This window comes from Salvia miltiorrhiza, chromosome 2 (assembly GCF_028751815.1).
Source record: "Salvia miltiorrhiza cultivar Shanhuang (shh) chromosome 2, IMPLAD_Smil_shh, whole genome shotgun sequence".
In the NCBI taxonomy this organism is placed as follows: domain Eukaryota; kingdom Viridiplantae; phylum Streptophyta; class Magnoliopsida; order Lamiales; family Lamiaceae; genus Salvia; species Salvia miltiorrhiza.
In genome coordinates this window covers 64,203,170-64,224,271 of record NC_080388.1, presented here as the reverse complement: position 1 = coordinate 64,224,271, position 21,102 = coordinate 64,203,170, and the positions used below count along the sequence as shown (strand labels likewise).

At 36.6% G+C, this 21,102-nt stretch overlaps 2 protein-coding genes across 4 annotated transcripts; both read left to right on the top strand.

Annotated features, from left to right (window-relative positions):
- Nucleotides 1-490: 490 nt before the first annotated feature.
- LOC131011111 (uncharacterized) lies at nt 491-3,839 on the top strand. The gene is made up of 3 exons (XM_057938891.1): nt 491-782; nt 2,596-2,959; nt 3,047-3,839. Exons 1-3 carry the CDS (start codon nt 702-704, stop codon nt 3,655-3,657), a joined length of 1,056 nt encoding a protein of 351 aa, XP_057794874.1. The 5' UTR covers nt 491-701; the 3' UTR covers nt 3,658-3,839.
- Nucleotides 3,840-4,186: 347 nt separating this feature from the next.
- On the top strand, nt 4,187-21,063 carry LOC131011109 (vacuolar protein sorting-associated protein 35B-like). Of its 3 annotated transcripts, none has more exons than XM_057938884.1 (22): nt 4,187-4,479; nt 4,609-4,705; nt 4,833-4,956; nt 5,619-5,804; nt 6,837-6,924; nt 7,121-7,177; nt 7,263-7,352; nt 7,444-7,566; nt 9,982-10,056; nt 10,131-10,190; nt 11,515-11,631; nt 12,322-12,561; nt 12,633-12,698; nt 12,854-12,943; nt 13,585-13,674; nt 15,745-15,834; nt 16,373-16,441; nt 19,511-19,591; nt 19,691-19,798; nt 19,881-19,984; nt 20,168-20,281; nt 20,394-21,063. In XM_057938884.1, exons 1-22 carry the CDS (start codon nt 4,384-4,386, stop codon nt 20,602-20,604), a joined length of 2,376 nt encoding a protein of 791 aa, XP_057794867.1. In that variant the 5' UTR covers nt 4,187-4,383; the 3' UTR covers nt 20,605-21,063. The 3 variants fall into 3 exon arrangements, with proteins under 3 accessions (XP_057794867.1, XP_057794868.1, XP_057794869.1); XM_057938885.1 differs by having other exon boundaries at nt 4,433-4,479; nt 4,609-4,730; XM_057938886.1 differs by lacking the exon at nt 4,187-4,479 and having other exon boundaries at nt 4,609-4,741.
- Nucleotides 21,064-21,102: the final 39 nt, after the last annotated feature.

The window sequence follows — 21,102 nt, the reverse complement described above, 5'->3', positions numbered from 1 at the left end:
TAAAATAAGTGGTTGAGATTGAATGAATGTGATTTTTTTGTAAATAAATGATACTTGTAAGGATAAAAGGTAAGGAAAAGTTGTGGATCCATGTTAAAAAAAAGAATGTATTATATTTTTGGTGAACACCAAAAATAATAAAAGTACCATATTTTTCGTGGAGGGACGGAGTATAATTTATTAAAATTAAGTTATTGATCGCGTTTAAATTTTCGCTATTTATAATAGCTAGTCTTCTTTGTAATTGGTTTTTATTTTCCGAAACCCAAATCGAAAAATTAGAATAACCGAGTTAATGAAGTCGGAACTCTTCGCGAAATTGGTCAGGAAATTTTTCTAATTTTGGCTCCAGCATTGGCGCTCATCGAATCCCAAACACGGGGACAAATCTATAATTAATGAAAAGTCTAGGGGCCAAAGTGAAAATTCTAGAAACGCGTCAAAGTCGGTTCCGCCTCGTCTATATATATGACCCCTCCAATCCGAGAATTGATTATTTTACGCGTCTCTGCCTCTTTCATTGTTGAAACCCTAACCCTAGGGCAACCAGAGATCTGCGCCTCCCGTCGTCCAGATCCATTATTCTGCAATACTTCTTAAATCTTTAGAAGAACCCTATATTCCTTTGCCTTTAGTGGGATTTGTTATTTGTTTTACGGGTAAATCTTCGATTCGATCTTCGATTCAATCTCCGATTCGAGATGTCTCGGTGCTTTCCGTACCCACCACCGGGGTATGCTTTGAGCAGCGACAGAAAAGATGCCTTGATCGAATCGATTAAGGTTGGTTGAACAGAGTACCTTGATTGATTTATTCATGAGCTTGAGTACTCATCGATGTAAATTAACGAGTTGTGGTGGGTTTTTCTGTACGGATCCGACATGTAAATTTCTAAAGAACCCGTAATAATCCGAGATTTGTTTCTTTGTTTCATTTTCAAGAACCCATCCATCTTTCAAAAATATTTGTATTCGTGGACCGAATTTTTTTGTGGAGGATGGGTTAGATTTGTTGGAAAACCTGTAATGGTATGTTCCTTTTGCTAATTATAAGTAAACCAAAATATAATCTAATTTGTAAAGATTTAATTTTAATTTTAATTTACTATTTGGGTGCTTCGGTCGATTTCAAGGTTATCAAAAGTATGGCTGGTTTATGAAGGAAGCGAGTGGTAATATTTGCAACTGAATATGTGGAGTCCGACTTGTTGTTCCTTGCGTGGTTTATGAGGTTCTTGTTGTTTGGTTCAGTTGAGATCATTCTTTGACTTTGGGTGTTGTGGGTGTAGACCATTATCTTACCCGTGGTACATGTTAGTTCAATAGATAACCTATTTAAACGCATATGATTGTGACTATTGTGGTGTCATAAATAGCGGAGCTAGTTAAAGTTCTTTTTATATCCAGTAGTTGTAGCTTAAGTTGGTGTTCAATTGCTCTCTGCAGCAACAAGTTTAGTTTTAGTTGTTGGATATTGTTTAGTGTTTGGCTGGTAAATGTTTAGCTATTCTTTTGGGAAAGGTGTCAGATGTATTATAAGTGATCATGTTTTGCAGTACCTTATGTTAGGGATATTTGATTATTTGTGTCAAAAAGCTGTATGATATATATTAGCTTATCTTAGGGTTTAGAGTAGTTGGTGAGGAATTGGGTTGTTAAGATTTTAATAGGGATGGTGAGGAATTGGTTTGTTAAGATTTTAATGGGGATGGGTTCTAGGTATGTGGAGACTTGGCTGTGATTTTAGGCTGTAGTCTTCTTGCATTGATTTTTCATATGTTTCTCTTCATATGGGTATTGGTACGGTATTTTGTAGTAGTAGGATATGGTTAAGCCCATTAACTTGATCAAACATTAAAGATTATTATGTAGTATTGTTTGTAAACTGGAAGTTGAAACTGGTCAACTTCTTTCTAAGTTTTTGTTATATGGCTTTCACCTAAAACGTTTTTGAATTTTACTAATGATAATCAAGAATTCATGAGTCACTTCTCTGTTTGGGAACACATGATTTTGAAGTCTGGTTAAGTTGTAATTATTTATTTAATTAACATGTTTTATGAGTTGCTCTGTGGTCAACTTTTATTGGATTGATGCTCTTAACTTAAAAATTGGCTAGCTATGGTTTTGTAGGCCTTTTGGGACTTTTTTCTTCTAAAGTCTCAATTAAAATACAAGCTGCCTTGTGCGGTTTAGCCTTCTCTTCTGGACTCATTTTGTGAAATGGATTCTAAGATAATGCATTGAGCCAATTTTTATCTTGAAATTTGCAAATGCTGTTTTTGAAAACTTTTCATCATAATTCTTAATCAACCTGTTTGTATTTTCCCAATTTTGTTCAAGAAAATTGGACTCAAATCACACTGTGTTAACTTAGAGATGTCTATTTTTGGAGTAGTGTGATGTAGCTATCACCTGTCAAGTTTGATGTCTCAAGTGTAATGTGAGATGTGTTGTCATCTCTGAGTGTTATGTTTTGGTTTGTACGATTGCATAAGTAAATTATGCTGAGGTCTATGTTCATGTTCTCGGCCATGTCGCATCTGCTCTTCCCTGGCATCAATTTCTAAATTTGTGTGATTTTGGTGCTCTAAAGCTCCAAAAGCAAAAGGTCCAAGCTGAGGAACAGATGAAGAAGGAGAAGAGAAGGGATAAGAAAGAGAAAAAGAAAGACAAGAAAGAAAAGAAAGACAAGAAAGATAGGAAAGACAAGAGAAGTCAGAAAAAGGACAATTCTGATATTGTCCATAGTCATTTTGGTGAAAATATCTGGACAGCTAAAGCTGATTTTTCACACAATGGTAGCAAAATTGAGCCTGAACAATTGGAACGGAGCAGTCTGACTGAGGAGCATGCAAAGCCAGTTTGCTTGCGTGGGCCGAGCTCTTCCTCTGACAGCACTGAGAATAGCAACAAGAGGAAGAGGCAGTCGTCCCCTGTTGATGTTAGCCGTGGTCATGGTAAGCCATTTCTGAAATTACTGAATTTCTGACTATGTATATCATGGTTGTATCTTTTCTAATTTGTGCTATGGATGTGTGAATCAGGTAAGATTATCCGGATACGATTGTCTTCAAAGAAGCAAAACCAATCCGATGCTCCACCAGTCAATGAGCAGAAACATTGCTCTACATCTGGTAGAATACATGGCCCTCCCCAAATCGAAAATGATGTTTCTCTGAGACAGAGAAGTGAAGGCTTTTGTTCCACATCAGGGTCTACCAGCAATGTAGGGCAAAGTCTTGTTCTTAAGACTGGTGGAGAGTGGATTCATGTTGCCTCTAACCGGGTTAAGACTGCTGCTCCATTGCAAACTAATGCTTTGCCTGCACCTGCTAAGAAGATCAAGACTGCTTCTCCCTTGGAAACTAAAGCTTTGCCTGTCGCCAATACGGTATTGACAGCGATGCAGAAAGAGGTGTTACTTTACCAAAATCTAATTGAGAATTGGGTTCCACCTCAAATGCATGACGGGTGTGTTGACAACGGAGATGAAGATTGGCTCTTTGGGGGGAAGAGTAAATTGGAACCGTCTGAAAAGAGACGGGTGTGCAGAGATGATAGCATACCCTGCTCTAACACTTTGTCTCTGTGGCCCTGTGCACAATACTTGCCGGAAGTTGACTTGTTTGCACTGCCGTTCACGGTCCCTTTTTGATTTGTACTAATGCGGATAGAGCAAATTGTATTCGTTGCTGCTGCCCGAGGATTTTTGTAGTGGGTTTCTCTTTGGGCAGATTGATTTGAGAGTGAACATTTTAGGAGGCTGAGACAATGTATTGGTCGCATTGCGAATTTGAAATTGTATATAAATATGGAATATATATCTATATTTTATTATTTGTTCTCTGAAAAATAGTTTCTATGCTATTTATGAACTTATTCCTACTTTCCTTATTTAGATATAAACAGGAACTGATCTATATATTGTTTCTCATGTACAAACAACGTAAATCCAAAAGCGAGGGTAGAAATTTACTCATTAGTAAGCTAATATATAAAATGACGTAAATTGAACATATAAAATGACGTAAATTGAACCGTATAATTCCCGAATCTCCCCATGACTCAAATCAGCATTTGGATGTGTGTCAATGTAGACGTGTAAACATAAAACTCAGATTCCTTTTTCTTACGTCTAAAATCCAAATATGGCGCATTTGCCGAGAGCAAATTTTCTTCGGAATTTAATCTATTTTCGTCAAAAACCTAATAAGAGTAAAATAACTCTCGTAATATAATTGGACGTCTACGGTGTTCAGAGCAAATGAATAAAAATATTACTAAAATTTTAAAAATTTAAGTTAAAATTAGAGCATGATGGGGGAATGTACGCCTGGCGATTCCATCTGAATCCTGTTTGGAGAGAGAGAGAGAGAAAGAAATGATGATATCAAACGGAATCGAAGACGAGGAGAAATGGCTCGCCGAAGGCATCGCCGGAATTCAGCACAACGCGTTCTACTTGCATCGAGCTTTGGTACATGTCGATATAATTTTCATCAGTTTTACAGTTCCCATAAAATCTAAAGAGAAAGGGATAGACAGCCCTAAATTCTCAAATGTGAAGCAACTGAATTGTGATTTATCTTGCCTGGAAACTTTTTAGGACTCCAATAATCTCCGGGAAGCTCTCAAATACTCCGCGCAATTGTTATCGGAGCTTCGAACTTCGAGGCTGTCGCCCCACAAATATTATGAGCTCTGTAAAGTTCTTCGTTCCATTTATAAGTAATTCATCGGTACATGTTAACTGTTGTATATGAAAAGTAAGGTTTTCCCTTCCTTTCGTGATATTTTCTCTGATCTTGTGGAATTGCGTTTCCGTGTTAGATATGCGGGCTTTTGACGAATTGAGGAGGTTGGAGATTTTCTTCAAAGAAGAAGATCGGCACGGCTGTCCAGTGATTGATCTATATGAACTTGTTCAGCATGCCGGGAACATCTTGCCTAGATTGTAAGTTCTGTGGATCTCATTTTTAAATTGTGATTAAGTCTTTGTTTGCTTAGTCAGTCATACCAACAGTTCGGTTATGATTGTGCCGATTCAAGGATGTCTTTGTGTAATATTCCAATATGTGGCAGAATTCAATTTACTACTTATTTTATTATGCTATGCATTTAGGTAATATGAGTGCTTTTTGGTTCCATATTGATATATTTTTGCTGGTTTCAAGGTATGATGGTTAATAGATGAGAAGGCACACCAATGCTAGATAAACCATGTTCTTTAGTTTTTATTCACAAAAGTACCTATGTTCTTTTTATTCATTGTTACATACCATTGTACATATCCGTGCATATCTTGTATCCCCAAATTGGAAGAAAAACTCTCAAGTCTTATATCGTGGAGCTATAAAAGTAAGGACCAGAGTAGGGATCTGACAAAAATAATAAATTTGTGCTCTTCTCTTGTTGGCATACTTTTAGTATTATCTTGAGGATAATGCTCACTATCATGGACTTACACAGCTGAAGAAAATCACTGCAATAATTTCAAATCTACTGAAATGATTTATCTGAAATATTGTGGGGAATCTTCTTTTTACGTATTGATGATGAACAACCAGATCTATTAGGCTCAGTTGATGCATTCTAGTTTTTTTTGGGAAAATGTAGATATCTTCTATGCACAGTTGGATCTGTTTATATAAAATCAAAGGAGGCTCCTGCTAAGGATATTCTCAGGGATCTTGTTGAAATGTGTCGTGCTGTTCAACATCCCGTCCGCGGGCTTTTTCTGAGAAGTTATCTTGCTCAAGTTAGTAGAGATAAGCTACCAGATATTGGTTCAGAGTATGAAGGGTAAGACAAATGGCCTCCTATCCTTCATTTTGCAACAAGATAATTATTGCAAGACTTTGAATTTGCATTTACGTTGGAGAGCTAACCTCTCTTCCCCATCCTCTGTGTGTTTTAATATAATATTGCTGTTTGCATCCTGTCATCACTTTACTGCTTTCTTACTTTAAAGCTCCACCTTCTGGTCCTGCTATTAACAAGTTACAATTTTCTTGTGTCATCTGTTAGTTCAATATATTACATTAGTTTCCCCCTCCCTCTGGGGGCTATTTGAGGGGAGAAGAGCTTGTATTTGTTCTTTGATATATGTGAACTTTAATAGCTCACTCATTTATCTTGAGAGGCCATGTTTTACACCTGTTGCCGGTAACTCGTGCTATTGGTTTTCAGGATTTGTGGAAGTAGAGTTCCATTTATTTAAACATAACAATTTTGTTTTACTGCACACTCAGATGGTCGGATCCTCTGTATATACTCAAACTCAAAGTGTTCATTTATAATTGTTATAAAACTCTCTGGAATTGGAGCATGATCAGTTGAATTTGGAAGGATGTAAGATTCATCTAAAGTATCTTCTAGTATACATCCATGCCAATTATAAACTTGCAGTCTTTCTTGCATGCTTGTGACTAAATTAATCCCTTCATAACAGTAACTCTTCGAATTAGACAAGGCACAATTTAGTAATGAAAAGAAATGAAAGCTCAATAATTTTACGTAGGAGCTTTAACAGGAGTGGTTGAGAGTTCATGGTTCAATTGAGAAGTTCATTGTTGTAACAAGATTTTCAATCATGTAATAGAGTCTTTGTTTGGAAAGCCACCAGAAAAAAAATAGGAGCAATAGATATGCAATGGAGTTGCTCTAAGAGTTGCAATAGTAAAGTCATCAGTTGTTTGTTATTCGTGCAACAGCCTTTTGGACGGTTTCTAAATTTACTAATTAGTCCCTGTTGTTGTTGTTGTTGTTGTTGTGTTTTTCTATTTGCTTCTTTAGGAAGTGAGCCAACCACTTTTACTTTATATTATTATACAGTGAAGGTGATACTGTCATGGATGCTGTGGAATTTGTGCTGCAGAATTTCACAGAGATGAATAAACTATGGGTCCGGATGCAGCATCAGGTTTGTGGAAATTCTCTCAAATTTCTTGTTTAGCTCGTATTTTTAACATACATGGCATATGAGAATTTCCACGTGCAAAGAGGAAATATATCATAAAGGCATATTATGGGCACAGAGGAGCTTTAATGCTTATGATGCACATATTTGCTTTCGTTATCCTGAGTTGAGGCCCTCTTTTGGGAATTCTGGTTTGCAGGGACCTCACAGGGAAAAAGAGAAACTTGAAAAGGAACGGAACGAACTGCGTGATCTTGTAATGCCAATTCTGCTCAGTAGTGACATATATCTTAAGCTTCTAATTTGTTGAGCGTCTTCTCATCCATCTCTCTGTGTTTTAGGTGGGGAAGAATTTACACGTCCTGAGTCAGATAGAAGGTATTGACCTTGAAATGTACAGAGACACTGTTCTTCCTAGTGTATTGGAGCAGGTTGGTCATCTGACTTGCTGTATATCTACTTGTGAAGGCCTTACTTGTAATTCCCTTCCTCTGGTACATGTTTTCTAAATGTTTATGGCAGATTGTGAATTGTAAGGATGAACTTGCCCAATATTATTTGATGGACTGCATAATTCAAGTCTTTCCAGACGAGTACCACTTGCAGACCCTTGAGACATTATTGAGTGCCTGCCCCCAACTTCAAGTGAGTTATTAATCTTACAATGAATATTTGTTTTCCTTGATTCATTGCTGTAATATGCATTGAGTTTATTCAAAATGGCTGGCAAGTACAGAGCAACAGCATACTAATTTGTCTTTAATAACAATATACATTTTCTTGAAGTGCTTGTCTTGTGATTCCAGTCCATATTTTAAAATGATTACAATGACTGAACTTCGCCTGGATCATAAAAATAATTACACAGTAGAAATATTGGCTAATGTTAGCTGTTTCATGTTTAGTTATTTGATTTAAATTACAAGACAATACTGTGGGGCCGTGGGCAGCTGATGTAGTTCTTGATATTTAAGCAATGCTGGAACACAGTCACTTTATATTGAAACAAAATATATGGTTAAAATGCTGGACCAAGACTTACCAATTTGTAGGCAATTTCTTCTGACATGGCATGGCTAAACTTGGATCATTCTTTGGCAACAAATAAACTTATTTTTTCCCAGCATGAGTTCAGAGTACAAATCATGCTGTACTATTCCTTGCAAGAGAGAATATAATAAAATAAGTGTTTATTGGACATACAATTGTCCATTGATGGACATTCAAGTACATCTAGACCCCTGAATTTCAGATCCCGGTGAACTATCAACTGGTTTAATATATGCTGGACATGAATTGATATGCAGCAAGTTTGTATGATTGGCATACAAATTTTCTACATCATATAATACCTTTGAAGGTGTGCGGGGACAGTTCAATGATCAGTTTGTATCCATAACTACAACTGGGAATTTTTTATGCATGGCTTTTATCATTAGGATGCAGATAAAGATGAAGGGAATAGATCTCTCTCTCTCTCTCTCAATATATATATATATATATATCTGTGCGTGTATAAATTTGATATTAGTAGAAAACTACCTTGTAGAATGAAAAGAGGGGAGAAAAGAATAGTATAAATAGTGTTCTAAAAGGTGGGAAAATGAGTAAAAGCAAAACCAAAGATAATCAAGGAAAAAGTGAATCAATCTTGGGCCAACTACAAGGCTTGTAAGAAATTATTTTCATTGTCAAGACAATTCGGGCATAGTAAGCTTGAGCTCGGCTTGTTTGCACAAAAACTTCCACTCCACCACCCACTTCTAGTCTTGGTGTTCAAAACCTCAATGAAGGAAAATTGCTCTGAGGACCCTTTTAATCAAATGCAGAGTATTTTTATACTGTTGTGAAATTAAAGAAGACCTATATCATCAGATAAGGGATGCCAGTTGGATTTTTGCTTACATGGGAGACCAATCGAAGATCTTACAGTGGTGGCCATCATGATGGCTATGTGTTGTAACTTGTAAGAAGGTAGTGTAGGCTTGTTGTTCGTGAAGGAAATGAAAATGCTACATGGTTTGGTTGCAACAACTTGAAGGAGAAGAGGATTAGAGCCATGAAACTAGCTAGGACAAGAAAGGAATATGTCTAAGTGAATCTGATATCATCCTTTATTTGATACATTAATTTCTGTTATATGGTATAATTGATGTTGATTTATACCTACAGCAGTACAATTGATGTTAAAAGGTTACTAAGCTTTACTCTTTTTTTTAGCTTAGGTATGTGATGGTATTATTGGGTTCGGCCCACAGGGCTTGAATGTTCGTTTACTGCAAATTGCTGTTTTGACTTAGGTAGCATCTGAAGCTCGGGGGTAGATGGGCTTTGTGGATGAGAAGTTTGCTTAATTTAAAAGTAGTAGTATTATATCTGCTAGCTGTTACTTTTTTAATGTTTGGTCATCCTAACTAAATACTACTCCCTCCGTTCACGAAAATTGTATTGTGGAATGGAGGGCACGGGTTTTAATAAAATGGTTGGGAGATGTATATTTTAGTGTAAAAGGGGTAGCTAACCTCCGTCCACCAAGAGTATGCTACTTTGGGTTCGGCACAAGTTTTAGTAAAATGGTTGGTAGCTGTGTTTGTAGTGGATAAAGAGTCCCACGACTCCCACCATATAGAAATGAGTGGTTGTGGTTGAATTGAGTGTGGGGTCATGTAGAAATGAGTGGTTGTGGTAAAAAAGGAAAGTGAGGTCATGTCCAAAAAAGTGAAGTAGTATACTCTCTATGGACGCCAAATCGGGTAACTATTGTATACTCTTGGTGGACGGAGGTAGTATTTTTGTCCTTTAGTGATGTTGGGCCCACCAAAATGGAAAATTAAAGGGTGGCATTTTTGTAAATATAAAGTATGAACGAGGTTTAAAATATAAGGGATAGTTTCCCGAAGAGAAAACAATACAATTTTCGTGGACGAACGAAAGTAGTAATAGAACTACAATCTTCGTGGATGGAGGGAGGGAGTATTTTACTTTGCAAGCATTTGCTGCAAACAATTTCTGCATTGAACTTTTTCTGATATTTTCTGATAGATTTGATTTGACTTGCAGCCTACCGTTGACCTGAAAACAGTATTATCCCAACTGATGGAGAGGTTGTCAAACTATGCTTCTCTGAATCCTGAAGTGAGTCATTTACTCTATAGTCGAACTTAACGAATTCTATCATTTGCATTTCGTTGACACTATTCCTCTTATAGTTGTTACCAGAATTTTTACAAGTTGAAGCATTTTCAAAGCTGAGCAATGCAATTGGAAAGGTAAAGTTACAATTCTTAAATTAAATTTAGCTCTCGAAAACTGAATTCAGGTTGAAAATGCAGATGTGAGAAAGATTAATGTCCAGTGAAACAATATATATGCTCTTTCGGGTTATCTTATAAGATAAGTGAGAAATAACAGTTGCGAACTGGCTTATCACTAGAGTAACACATGGCAGACAATTTATTTGAAAAGTGAAGTTCTGATTACTTTTAAAATTCATTAACACTGGAATATTTGGGGCACTCGCTTTTCCTTTCTTATCATTGTGCTGAAAACTTACTAGCGTATAAAGTGGTTAAGAAGTTAAAATACTTTAATACATCCATTCAAGGAAGGAATTGGTCTATAAGATTTGTGTTGGTAGAATGTACTGATTTTGTATATCCTACAACCTTAATATTCTAGTTATTAATATCTGATTTATAAGAGAAAATGATAAGCTAGACTATTTTCACTGATACATCTGGATCATCTATTATACATCATCAGATATTCATATACTAATATATTGAAAAATGACAATAATATATCAAATTGCCTGGACACTCCATTGACATGAATGTCTTAACAATAATGTTGAAATGATAAAAGTTACTGGTTCGCTCAAATCATTGCAGGACTTCTGGGATGACTCATTAAACAACTGAATCAATGAGTCTCACCAGCTCTCACTTTATATTTTACCCCACAATGAAACCATGTGCAGCCTTCGTAGATGCATAGCATCCCTAATTAAATAGTTGCAAATTATGATGTTAGATGTGTGGCTAAATTAGATAATTTAATTATGATCTTAATAAATATTGTGAAAGATTAGGTAATATTCACATTTCTGCTACTTGCAGTTTTACTCCATTTTGTGCTTGATTTCTAGTGTTACTATATAAAGACACTTTACTTATTATATTTGTTTACTGATAAAAAAGAAATATAAAGTATATGTCAGAACATATAATGAAAATGTCCATCACAACAGAGATTAATGATTATACCTAAAGACCCCATTACCCCAAATCATCCAATAAGACCCTGGCTACATGTTACTAACTGTTAGGCCCACATTCCTTGTTGTCTCTTATGAGTATATGTATGGCTAGCTATGCTGCAGTCAGCTATGTAACACTGAACCCACTGATGTCAATTTTAGGATTTCATGAGTCTTTGGCTGTGCTATCTTTTTGTTATCATCTTATGAGCATGGCATTAACTTTCAAGATTTTGTTCTCTTAATAATTTTTGTTTGTTTGGACGGGCACAAAGTCATGTTTTCAGGGTATCTCTTTTTTCATATTTCATATACTTGAATGATATCTTGTGCAGGTCATTGAAGCACAAGTTGATATGCCTGTTGTTGGAGCAATTGCTTTATACGTTTCTCTTCTCACTTTCACTCTTCGTGTACATCCTGATAGGCTGGATTATGTGGATCAAGTGCTGGTATACTTCTTTATTTGAGCTGTTGATATAGAAGTTTCAAGTCAGCATTTAGCCAAGTCTATATATGCCTGTAATTTGTTGATTCCTTCAAAATCATGCATTTCTAGTGTTCATGAAAAATACTACTCCCTCTGTCCCCCATATTTATGCATACTTTTTCCTTTTTGGTACGTCCCCCAAATTTATACACACCCTATTTTTGGACACCACCCCACACATAATTTTCACAATTTTATTCTTGTAACTTTACACTATTTATCCACAATCTACTTAATAATACCCTTATTGTGGGGCCATTTCTCCACTATCAATACTCTAAACAACTTTTCATTAAAACTCGTGCCGGAAACACCTATGAATATTTATGGGGGATGGAGGGAGTATGTCTTACTAACGTAAAAAAAGTAAAATAATGATAACAAATTGTCCATACACATTTACCACAAGCCTTAGCTTAGTGGTATTCCTGCCCTGTGTAAGAATGGGAGACCACAGTATGACTCCCAATCCCTGCATCCCCTAACTAGAAAGAAGCAAATAAAAAGAATTGTTCATACACATTGGATTTAGTGTGCATGTGAATATGAGGTTCATAGGAAAATCAGAACATGGTTTATTGGCTTCCATAACCAAAATGGATGATGTGAAAGCTAACTCCATGGCTATTTTCTATCTTCTGATCTTTGAAAGGGAGCATGTGTCAAAATATTATCTGGAAAACCAAAGCTTGAAGATAGTAAAGCAACAAAACAAGTTGTTGCCCTTCTGAGTGCTCCACTTGATAAATATGATGATATCGTCACAGCTCTTACACTTTCTAATTATCCTCGTGTGATGGATCATCTTGATGCTGGAACAAATAAAGTCATGGCGATGGTTATCATCCGAAGCATTATGAAAAATAAAACTTGGGTTTCAACTTCTGACAAGGTATAATGCCGCTCAATTTCTGTTGCATTTTCATTTCAACTTGCCGTAAATCAGGCAAATTCTTGTGGCAGGTCGAGGTACTATTTGAACTTATAAAAGGACTTATAAAGGATTTGGAAGGAATTTCTACAGATGAGGTACGTCAGAAACTTGTCTTAAATTGCACGATTTTTCAAGGACCTGCTTGTTTTTGAGAAATCTTGTTTCTAATTTTCAGACCCTGCTCGTGTTCATGATCTTTTCCTTCAAGTTTGCATATGTATATTATCCTGTTTTATGTTTTTATCAATAGCTTGATGAAGAGGATTTCAATGAGGAGCAAAATTCTGTTGCGTGCCTAATGCACATGTTGCATAATGACGACCCAGAGGAGATGTTAAAGGTAAGTCATGATGGTATTATGGTTAGTTATGCTATGTCTATATGTTCTTAGATGGTGAAGATGCAAGATATCTTTATACAAACGGCTGCATACTTTAAACTTTAAAGCCCTGATCTTTGCAAGTAAAATTGGTTATCCAAAAGGAAATTTGAGGGATAGATCCTTAAAAGGAGGAAGACTGGTTTTGCTTCACTAGATGTCATCTTGTTTCTTGATAAATTCTTCTTGTTTGTTCAGGACAGTAATCCTGTTTTTTGAGTAAAGTGCAGGTGCTAGGGAATCACTATTAGATTTTCATAAAGAAGGGAAGAATAGCCAGACAAGGAGATGAGGGGAGGGGTGGGGGGGGGGGATAATGGATTGGCCTGAGAGTTAGGTAGACTGTATAAGACGGCTAACGAGAACAGGAAAACGGTCTTTCATCTCAAAATTAGATGTGGCTCAGCATAACAATGAGCTGATGTGCTGCATATCTTGAGTGTATGTGGCTTGATGCATTCATGATCTTGAATAACTTTTGCTTTAAACAATCTATAGTATACAGTAAATTTTCAGTTTATGCCTATTCTACCTTTTCTTCTACTAAGCTATCCTGATTATGTTCCTATGCTGAAAGTTGTATTTCTTTCTATTTTGATCAGATAATTTGTACTGTGTGGAAGCACGTAATGTCCGGAGGTCCAAAACGCCTACCCTTCACAGTCCCATCTCTTGTTTTCTCTGCTCTCAAGGTACGTTGTTTCCATTGCATTTACACTTACATTTGAGAATATGATAGATCATTGGGAAAAGCTGCAATATGTACATTATTTTTGTCATGTGCTCTTCTGGAGACTCCTGAAAGCGGCCTATAGGAAAAGTGCCAACTGGTTTGTCGGAATCACAGCACAAGTTATAGTATCTTCTCTGCAAAAGAAAAAACAAATGCTATAGATACCACTTTTCTCCCAGTTAGATTAGTTTCAGTAGTCAGATATCAGCTACAAGATTAACAGTTGACATGCCATACTATTTTCTAGCCTTTAAGAGCATCAGCATCGGTGGTAGCTCATCGCTGGCCTTGGCGATCAGCCCCCCGATGCAGACGATGGTGACTCGAGGCGCGGAGCATCCTATCGTGTCTGGCTCCAACGCATTTTGAATGGCGCGTGCCATGCATGCGCCTTTATTAGTAAATAAATAAATAAATAAATTTGAAAAATGGGGGTTACGGTCATTTGTTGCAGAACGACTCTTTGCCTTCTTCTTTTTAATTTTTTTTTCTTTATTTCATCTATATAAATCCACTATTTCTACACTATTCCTATGCCATTTCATCACCATTTCATCTCAATTTTTTTCATTCATTCCTCTCAAATTCTTTCTTCATCCAAAAACATTGTTCGAATGGATCGCAGCAACTCGGATCATTTCTAGTCATATTGGTGCATCGATATCTCGGGGCCATATTACCAACCGGGCCTTGAGCACATCAATTTGAACGAGGAAAGAGAAGAGGAAGTCGGTTCGGCCGAGCCTCAACCGACGCCAGCGAAGGGGAAAAGGAAAAGGGCGGCCACAGAGGAAGGGGAAAAGGGCGGCCAAAAGTGCCATAGGTACAGGGTCGAAGAAACCGACCTATTTGCCTGAATTTTGATCGAGGAAACGAACGATGCCATTTGTGGTGTCAACCAAAAAAGCGAAGCCTATTGGGGGAGGGTGATGGAGCAGATCAACGCGCTGATGTGCCCTGTCGTTCATGCTCCGACAGGTGAAAAGTTATTGGAGGTGTGTCACCTCCGAAGTGAAACTTTGGGAGGCTACATGGGTTGAAGCTCATGCCAAGTGGCCAAGTAGCCATAGCGACGATATGATTAGGGAGAAGAAGCAAACCTTGTTCACAACCAAGGGCGTTGCATTCAAGTGGTGGAATGCGTGGAAGATTCTACGACACGATTGAAAGTTCAAATCTTTATATATCGAGAGTGACATTCATGCATCAAACAGGACAAAGGCGCCGGAGAGCGGCGATTTCATGACATCAGCGTCGGGCAAACAAATTTCATCTACGCGGCTAATAGGTAACAAGGCGGCGAAGTTGGCGGCGGCCAAGCGAAAAGGAACACAAGCCTCGATGCCCTCCTCCGAGGTCTCGAACTTTTTGGGCTCGCTGCAAACCATTCTCGTCGCAATCGCCGAGACCAACAGGGAGAAGCTTCGGCTCAAGCGTGAGGCTATGGACAACAAAATTCTCTTCATAGATATGTCGAGAACGACACCGGAGCAGATCAATATACATGCACAAAGGGTTACCGAAACTATCGCACGAAGAGGAGCAGGAGATAATTGATTTTCATTTTCATGATGAGCCAATGCTGCAGATGGTTGAGCCAACTAGAGGCTCAACCAATGTTGTTGCTCTAAACTTTATTACAGTACCCTGATTATATATCTCAATGTTTCTAGTACATTATTCTTATGTCCAAAGAGTATGTTTGGAAATTATCTGGCTATGGTGTGAAACTGATTGCTTCTATGTTTATTGTTGATTGCTTTATGTGGTCATTTAAATAAATTTCAATGAAACAAATCTGACTAACTCCCCATCTGAAGCATTTAGGCTTTTAAACCTCTCAATTTGACCACTGATGACATGTGAGTCATTTTAACATGTCTTATTGGAATATAGTTACAATAGGTCATGGTAGCCTGTTTTGAGTATTCGGTAATACTTATCTTGCATAGAAGTTAATCATGGATATGGCAGTCACGCATCAATCTGCTTCAATATTTCATACTCCTGTGTGCTTTGCTGGTTTCAGTTGGTGAGGAGACTGCAAGGCCAAGATGGAGATGTAGGCGGCGAGGAAGTTCCAGCTAGCCCAAAGAAAATATTTCAGCTCCTTAATCAGGTAAAAAAGGTTCACCCTTCAAAATTTCAAACTCAGGTTGTATGCAAGTCATCTTGTTTCAGAATCTGAACACTAGTATCCTGATCTCATGAGAACATTCTACAAGTGCTTTTTTTTTTTTTTGATAAATTTACAATATTAAATAAAGAAATCAAAAGGCCGTGCCACAGGGGACTCAAACCCAAGACCTTTGGCCTTAGGCATTAACCCCTTACCGCTTGGCCAACACACGCACACTCTACAAAAGCTTTTGCTGTGTAGTCTTAATGCCCAAAGTTTTTTTCATCCAAGTGCTTGGCAACCATATAGCTGATGAAATATTAGATAACATTTATAAGAAAAATTGCCATATGTTAATGAAGAACTGTTTATCCATGTTCTCCATTTTGCACAGCCATCAAGTTAAGCACAAACAATCACTATTTACAACATCCAAGATACTTCTCTTGTTGTGTACTGGACAATATCTATTTGTGATACTCCCCATCAATTGTTCAATCATCGCTGAGCAGAAGGATATTTGTATTGTTTGTTGTAGATTATTGAGGCTCTTTCAGTTGTTCCTGCACCTGAACTGGCGTTAAGACTGTACTTGCAATGTGCTGAGGTAAATTTTTTACATTTCTGCTGAAACTTTATGGTGGATCAGTGAAGCTGGTACTAGCATATTCTCAGGAGTCCAAACAGAAAACACTTAGTACTGGAGTTTGTTTGTTTGTTTGTTTTCCATACGCAAAATTGGAAGTGAATGTTTTATTCTCAAAGCAAATGATAAGTGGATCATATCCGATGCTCAATAGAGAATTGATCTCCAGTATTTTTGGAGTGGTAACATTATTTCTGGATGTTCCAAGGAACTACACAGACAGAAAAACAGATAGTGGGAGAACATAATAGATAATCACTCTTTCTAGATGTCACAGTGCTCTATGAGGAAAAACTGATGGTTATAAATTATCCCTCTCAAACATCAAGTTTCTATTATTAGGGTCATGGGGAAAGTGTATTGCATTTTGGGACTATTGGTGGAGTGATTATAGGCTTGCCTCTTGAGATTTGACCACACTACTATGATAACAATCTATTATTGATGAATTACACTTGGACACCCTTGAAGTTTGATCATATCACAAGAATTACCATCTACTTGAATAATTGAGCTGACACCCTAACTCATTCCCCTCTTTGAGTTAGGATCTTAGAATTTAATGAAATCAATAAATTTTCTAGTACTTCAGAAGATAATCTTGATTCCCTGTGTTTAGGTAAACCATTTTTGTTAGGGAAAGAAAATGTCCATTGACCCTATTCATTTGCACATTTGGGCCTATATTTTTAATATAAATCTTAGTTGGTTTTAATATCATATTCGATGATTCAAATATTAACTTCATTGTCCATCTTTTCAGTTTGGCATCAATGTTCACTCTCTCATACTCTTACTATATCTATACGCACTTATCAGTTTCCTCTTTCCTTTTCTTTTCCCCTTTTATGAACTAAGTTTTGGGTATTACAACGATGTATAGTATTGATATTAAATTTAGCACTAATAAAACTTGATTTCTTTTATGTGGATATTGTCTTGTGAACATATTAAAAGGGATTGGAGATATCTAGTTCTAACTAATTATTGCATTAAAACTCTCTTAGTTGTGAGTAACTTATGATTATTGAAGTAAGCAGATTTAAGTAATGAAAAAGTCTGAATTTAACTGATTAAATTAAGTTGCCAGTAAATAGATATCTGTGTACAAGTAATTAATCAAAGTGGGTAAACTTGATAATATAAAATGTAAGTTCATAGTGGTGAAATAACTTTACCAAGTTTCTGAATTGAAGGTATATAGAATCCATATTCTGTAACTTTCTGTGTTTTAATCAATTAACTTAAAAAAACCTCCCCCCCCCCCTTGTTTCCTTTCCCCTAGCTTCTCCTAACCATATAGGGAAATTTACAATATAGTACCCGAACAGCCGAATTACACATAATTACAATTAAATGCATGAGCTTTTGACATTTTAACAAAAATGTCTCGAACTACACATAATAATAATTAAATACCTGAACTATTACAAAACTGACAAAAATGTCTCAAGGTTCAATTTCCAATCACGAAAAGACCATGTGGCTCGTTAGATGCTGATTTGTATAATGACACAAATATATTGAAAATCTGCTAGCATCAAAGCAACGGCAGTTCATTGCTTTTACTATTTCCATGACAAAAAATTAAAGGTTGGGACATTTTTGTTTGTTTTCTGACAGATTCAGTTATTTAATTGTAAATATGTATAGTTCGGGACATTTTGGTTAAACTGTAAACAATTCGGATATTTGATTGTAATTATTTATAATTTGGAACTTTTCTGTTAAAAAGTTCAATAATTCGAATACTAAACTGTAATTTCCCAAACCATAATATAAATCTACAAATCAGTTTCTTGTAATGTACGAATAGGTGTAGTGTAGTTAATGTGGTGAAATTTTCGCCCCATGTAAGATTCAACTCAGGTTTGAATGATTATTCATGCATTACAAGTAGCTTATTTCGTAGATTTATACTGGCTTATTCGTTATTTTCCTTTCAGACGATTAATTTGAATAAATTACTCCCTCCGTCCACAAAATGAGTACCCATTTGTGGACGGCACGGGTTTTAAGAAATGTATGGAGTGTAGTGTGAATAGTTTAAGGGTCCCACTTTTTGAGTGTATTAATTAAAGAGATGTGTGGGGTACACTTGCCAAAAAGGGAAATGGGTACTCATTTCGTGGACGGACGAAAAAGGAAATATGAGTACTCATTTCGTGGACGGAGGGAGTAATATATTAGGCATAGAATTTAAATATCTGACGTTTTAGATTCATTCTCATTGGATCCTTTCTCTCTCTCTCTCTCTATATATATATATATATATATATAGGGGTTGGTTATTGCAGAAACTAGATTTTATCGTGAGATATGAGAATACTGTATTCTCTATGAAACTAATTGCATCATGGAATTCAAACACAGGTGCTACATTCATCCATCTAGGTGATATATTTACCATAGATCTTGGTGATCGAAGTGCTCAAAATGGTTCTTACGTTCACACTTTAATTAAGGGATTCTCATTTGAACCTCCTTTTATATGTATAAATGGAATTATCCCGTCCCATTGATAATGGCTCACTTTTCTTTTTCGTTTGTCCGACTGTCCCATTGATAAATGACCCGTTCCAAAAAAAGAAACCATCTTCTCTCACAAAAAGTTGTGGCTCCACCACTTTCTATCATTTTTATCCTTTAATCACCCTTCTTAATAACTGTGCCGAAAAGTAATGAGCCATTATCAATGGGACGGAGGGAGTACCACATAATATCATGTTTTAAAAAGTTTGTATCTAAAATATGTGGGTGCTTTCTTGCTGCATACATGCATGTATTATATGTGTGTTGTATGTATATGTGTGTCTGTGTGTACATGACAGATAGGGAGAGGGAAGATCGGAAAGGTGAGACATTTTAAACTTCAATTTTCGTACGGTATAATTTAAATCTTTAACATTGTTATTGGAAGGGTATGAATGACATTCCATTTTCTTCTCTTTTGTTTGAGAATTGTTAGGCAACCATGAGGGCTAATAAGAAGTTATTTCTTTGCATTCCTTTGGACATTTGTATTTACAGGCAGCTAATGACTGCGACCTTGAGCCCGTGGCTTATGATTTTTTCACACAGGCCTTTGTCCTATACGAGGAAGAAGTTGCGGTATATGCCAAATATATTTGTTGAGCTCATTACATTGCTTTCTTCAGAGCAAGCAATTGATTTTAAGTAACTTGTGTGATGTTATTCTATGCTTTTTAGGATTCTAAAGCCCAGGTGACAGCTATACACCTAATAATAGGGACTCTGCAAAGAGTGAATGTATTCGGTGTCGAGAATAGAGATACCTTGACTCATAAAGCCACAGGGGTAACTTTATTGTCTTTCTGGAATGCCATGTTTAAATAATCACTTTTTGGCTGCAGCCAGGCTCATTATCTTTTAATTTCAGTACTCAGCGAAACTTCTAAAGAAGCCTGATCAGTGCAGAGCAGTTTATGCATGTTCACATCTTTTCTGGGTTGACGATCAGGATGGCATCAAAGATGGAGAAAGGTATCATGTGCTTTTTTTAGAAAAATTACTGGTGTGCTTTACATGGTTGAAGAACTATGATAGTTTCATCCTCGTTGTATTTACTATTTATTGTTGGATAAAAAGACTTGCGTGAGCCATGCCATCTGCTGCAGTATGCATTGAATCAACAAGGCATGAGATGCTGATCTTCCTGTTTGACAGGGTTCTGCTCTGCTTGAAGCGTTCATTAAGGATTGCCAACGCTGCTCAGCAGATGACAAATGTTACCAGGGGTAGCAGTGGACCTGTAACTCTCTTCGTTGAAATACTTAACAAGTTAGTTAATCAAACTCTTTTAATCTACACTATAAACGTTAAGCCTGATGCCTGTTTCTCCCTGAAGGTGGTCTTCTTTTCATTTTGTTTTTTTATTGACTATATGCTTCAGGTACCTATATTTTTTCGAGAAGGGAAATCCTCAGATTACAGCTTCTGTGATTCAAGGCCTAATAGAATTAATTAAAACCGAGATGCAGAGTGACAATGCAATTGCGAATCCTGTATCAGATGCATTCTTCACAAGCACCTTGCGTTATATTCAATTCCAGAAACAAAAAGGAGGTGCTATGGGGGAAAAATATGATTCTATTAAGTTGTGACATATTGATGCTTCTTTTGAAATGTCATGATTTTTCACAAAAGTTGTGGAGTTGGTTTGGGACTCGGGAGGATGAAGTTTCAATTGATTTTCACATGCGGGGAACCGAACCATTTATATATAAGGCCAATCCTTCAGTGAAGAGAAGTTCTCCATTGTTATTTTAACTGGGAGGTTGAGAATTTGCCTGCGTTTCCACTGTACTATTCTGTTAGCTGGAGTGGAGTTAATCACTTGTATGCAAATGACTTCTCAGATAACTGCTGGGGTTATAACTGGATGGAGGTGGCCGAGAATCATCGTTCCTATTGTGTATATGATACTAATGTAAATTCATTTGTTTCTACACAATAAACTTGTATCTGGTGAAATATTTGCTTGGATTCCAACTTGTCTATTTTATGGATTTTGTTTCAAGAATTTTGTTTGATCATTGATGAAATATTATTTATGGCTGAAAGTGGTGCTTCCAGCACTTGTGACACAGGATCAACAGATT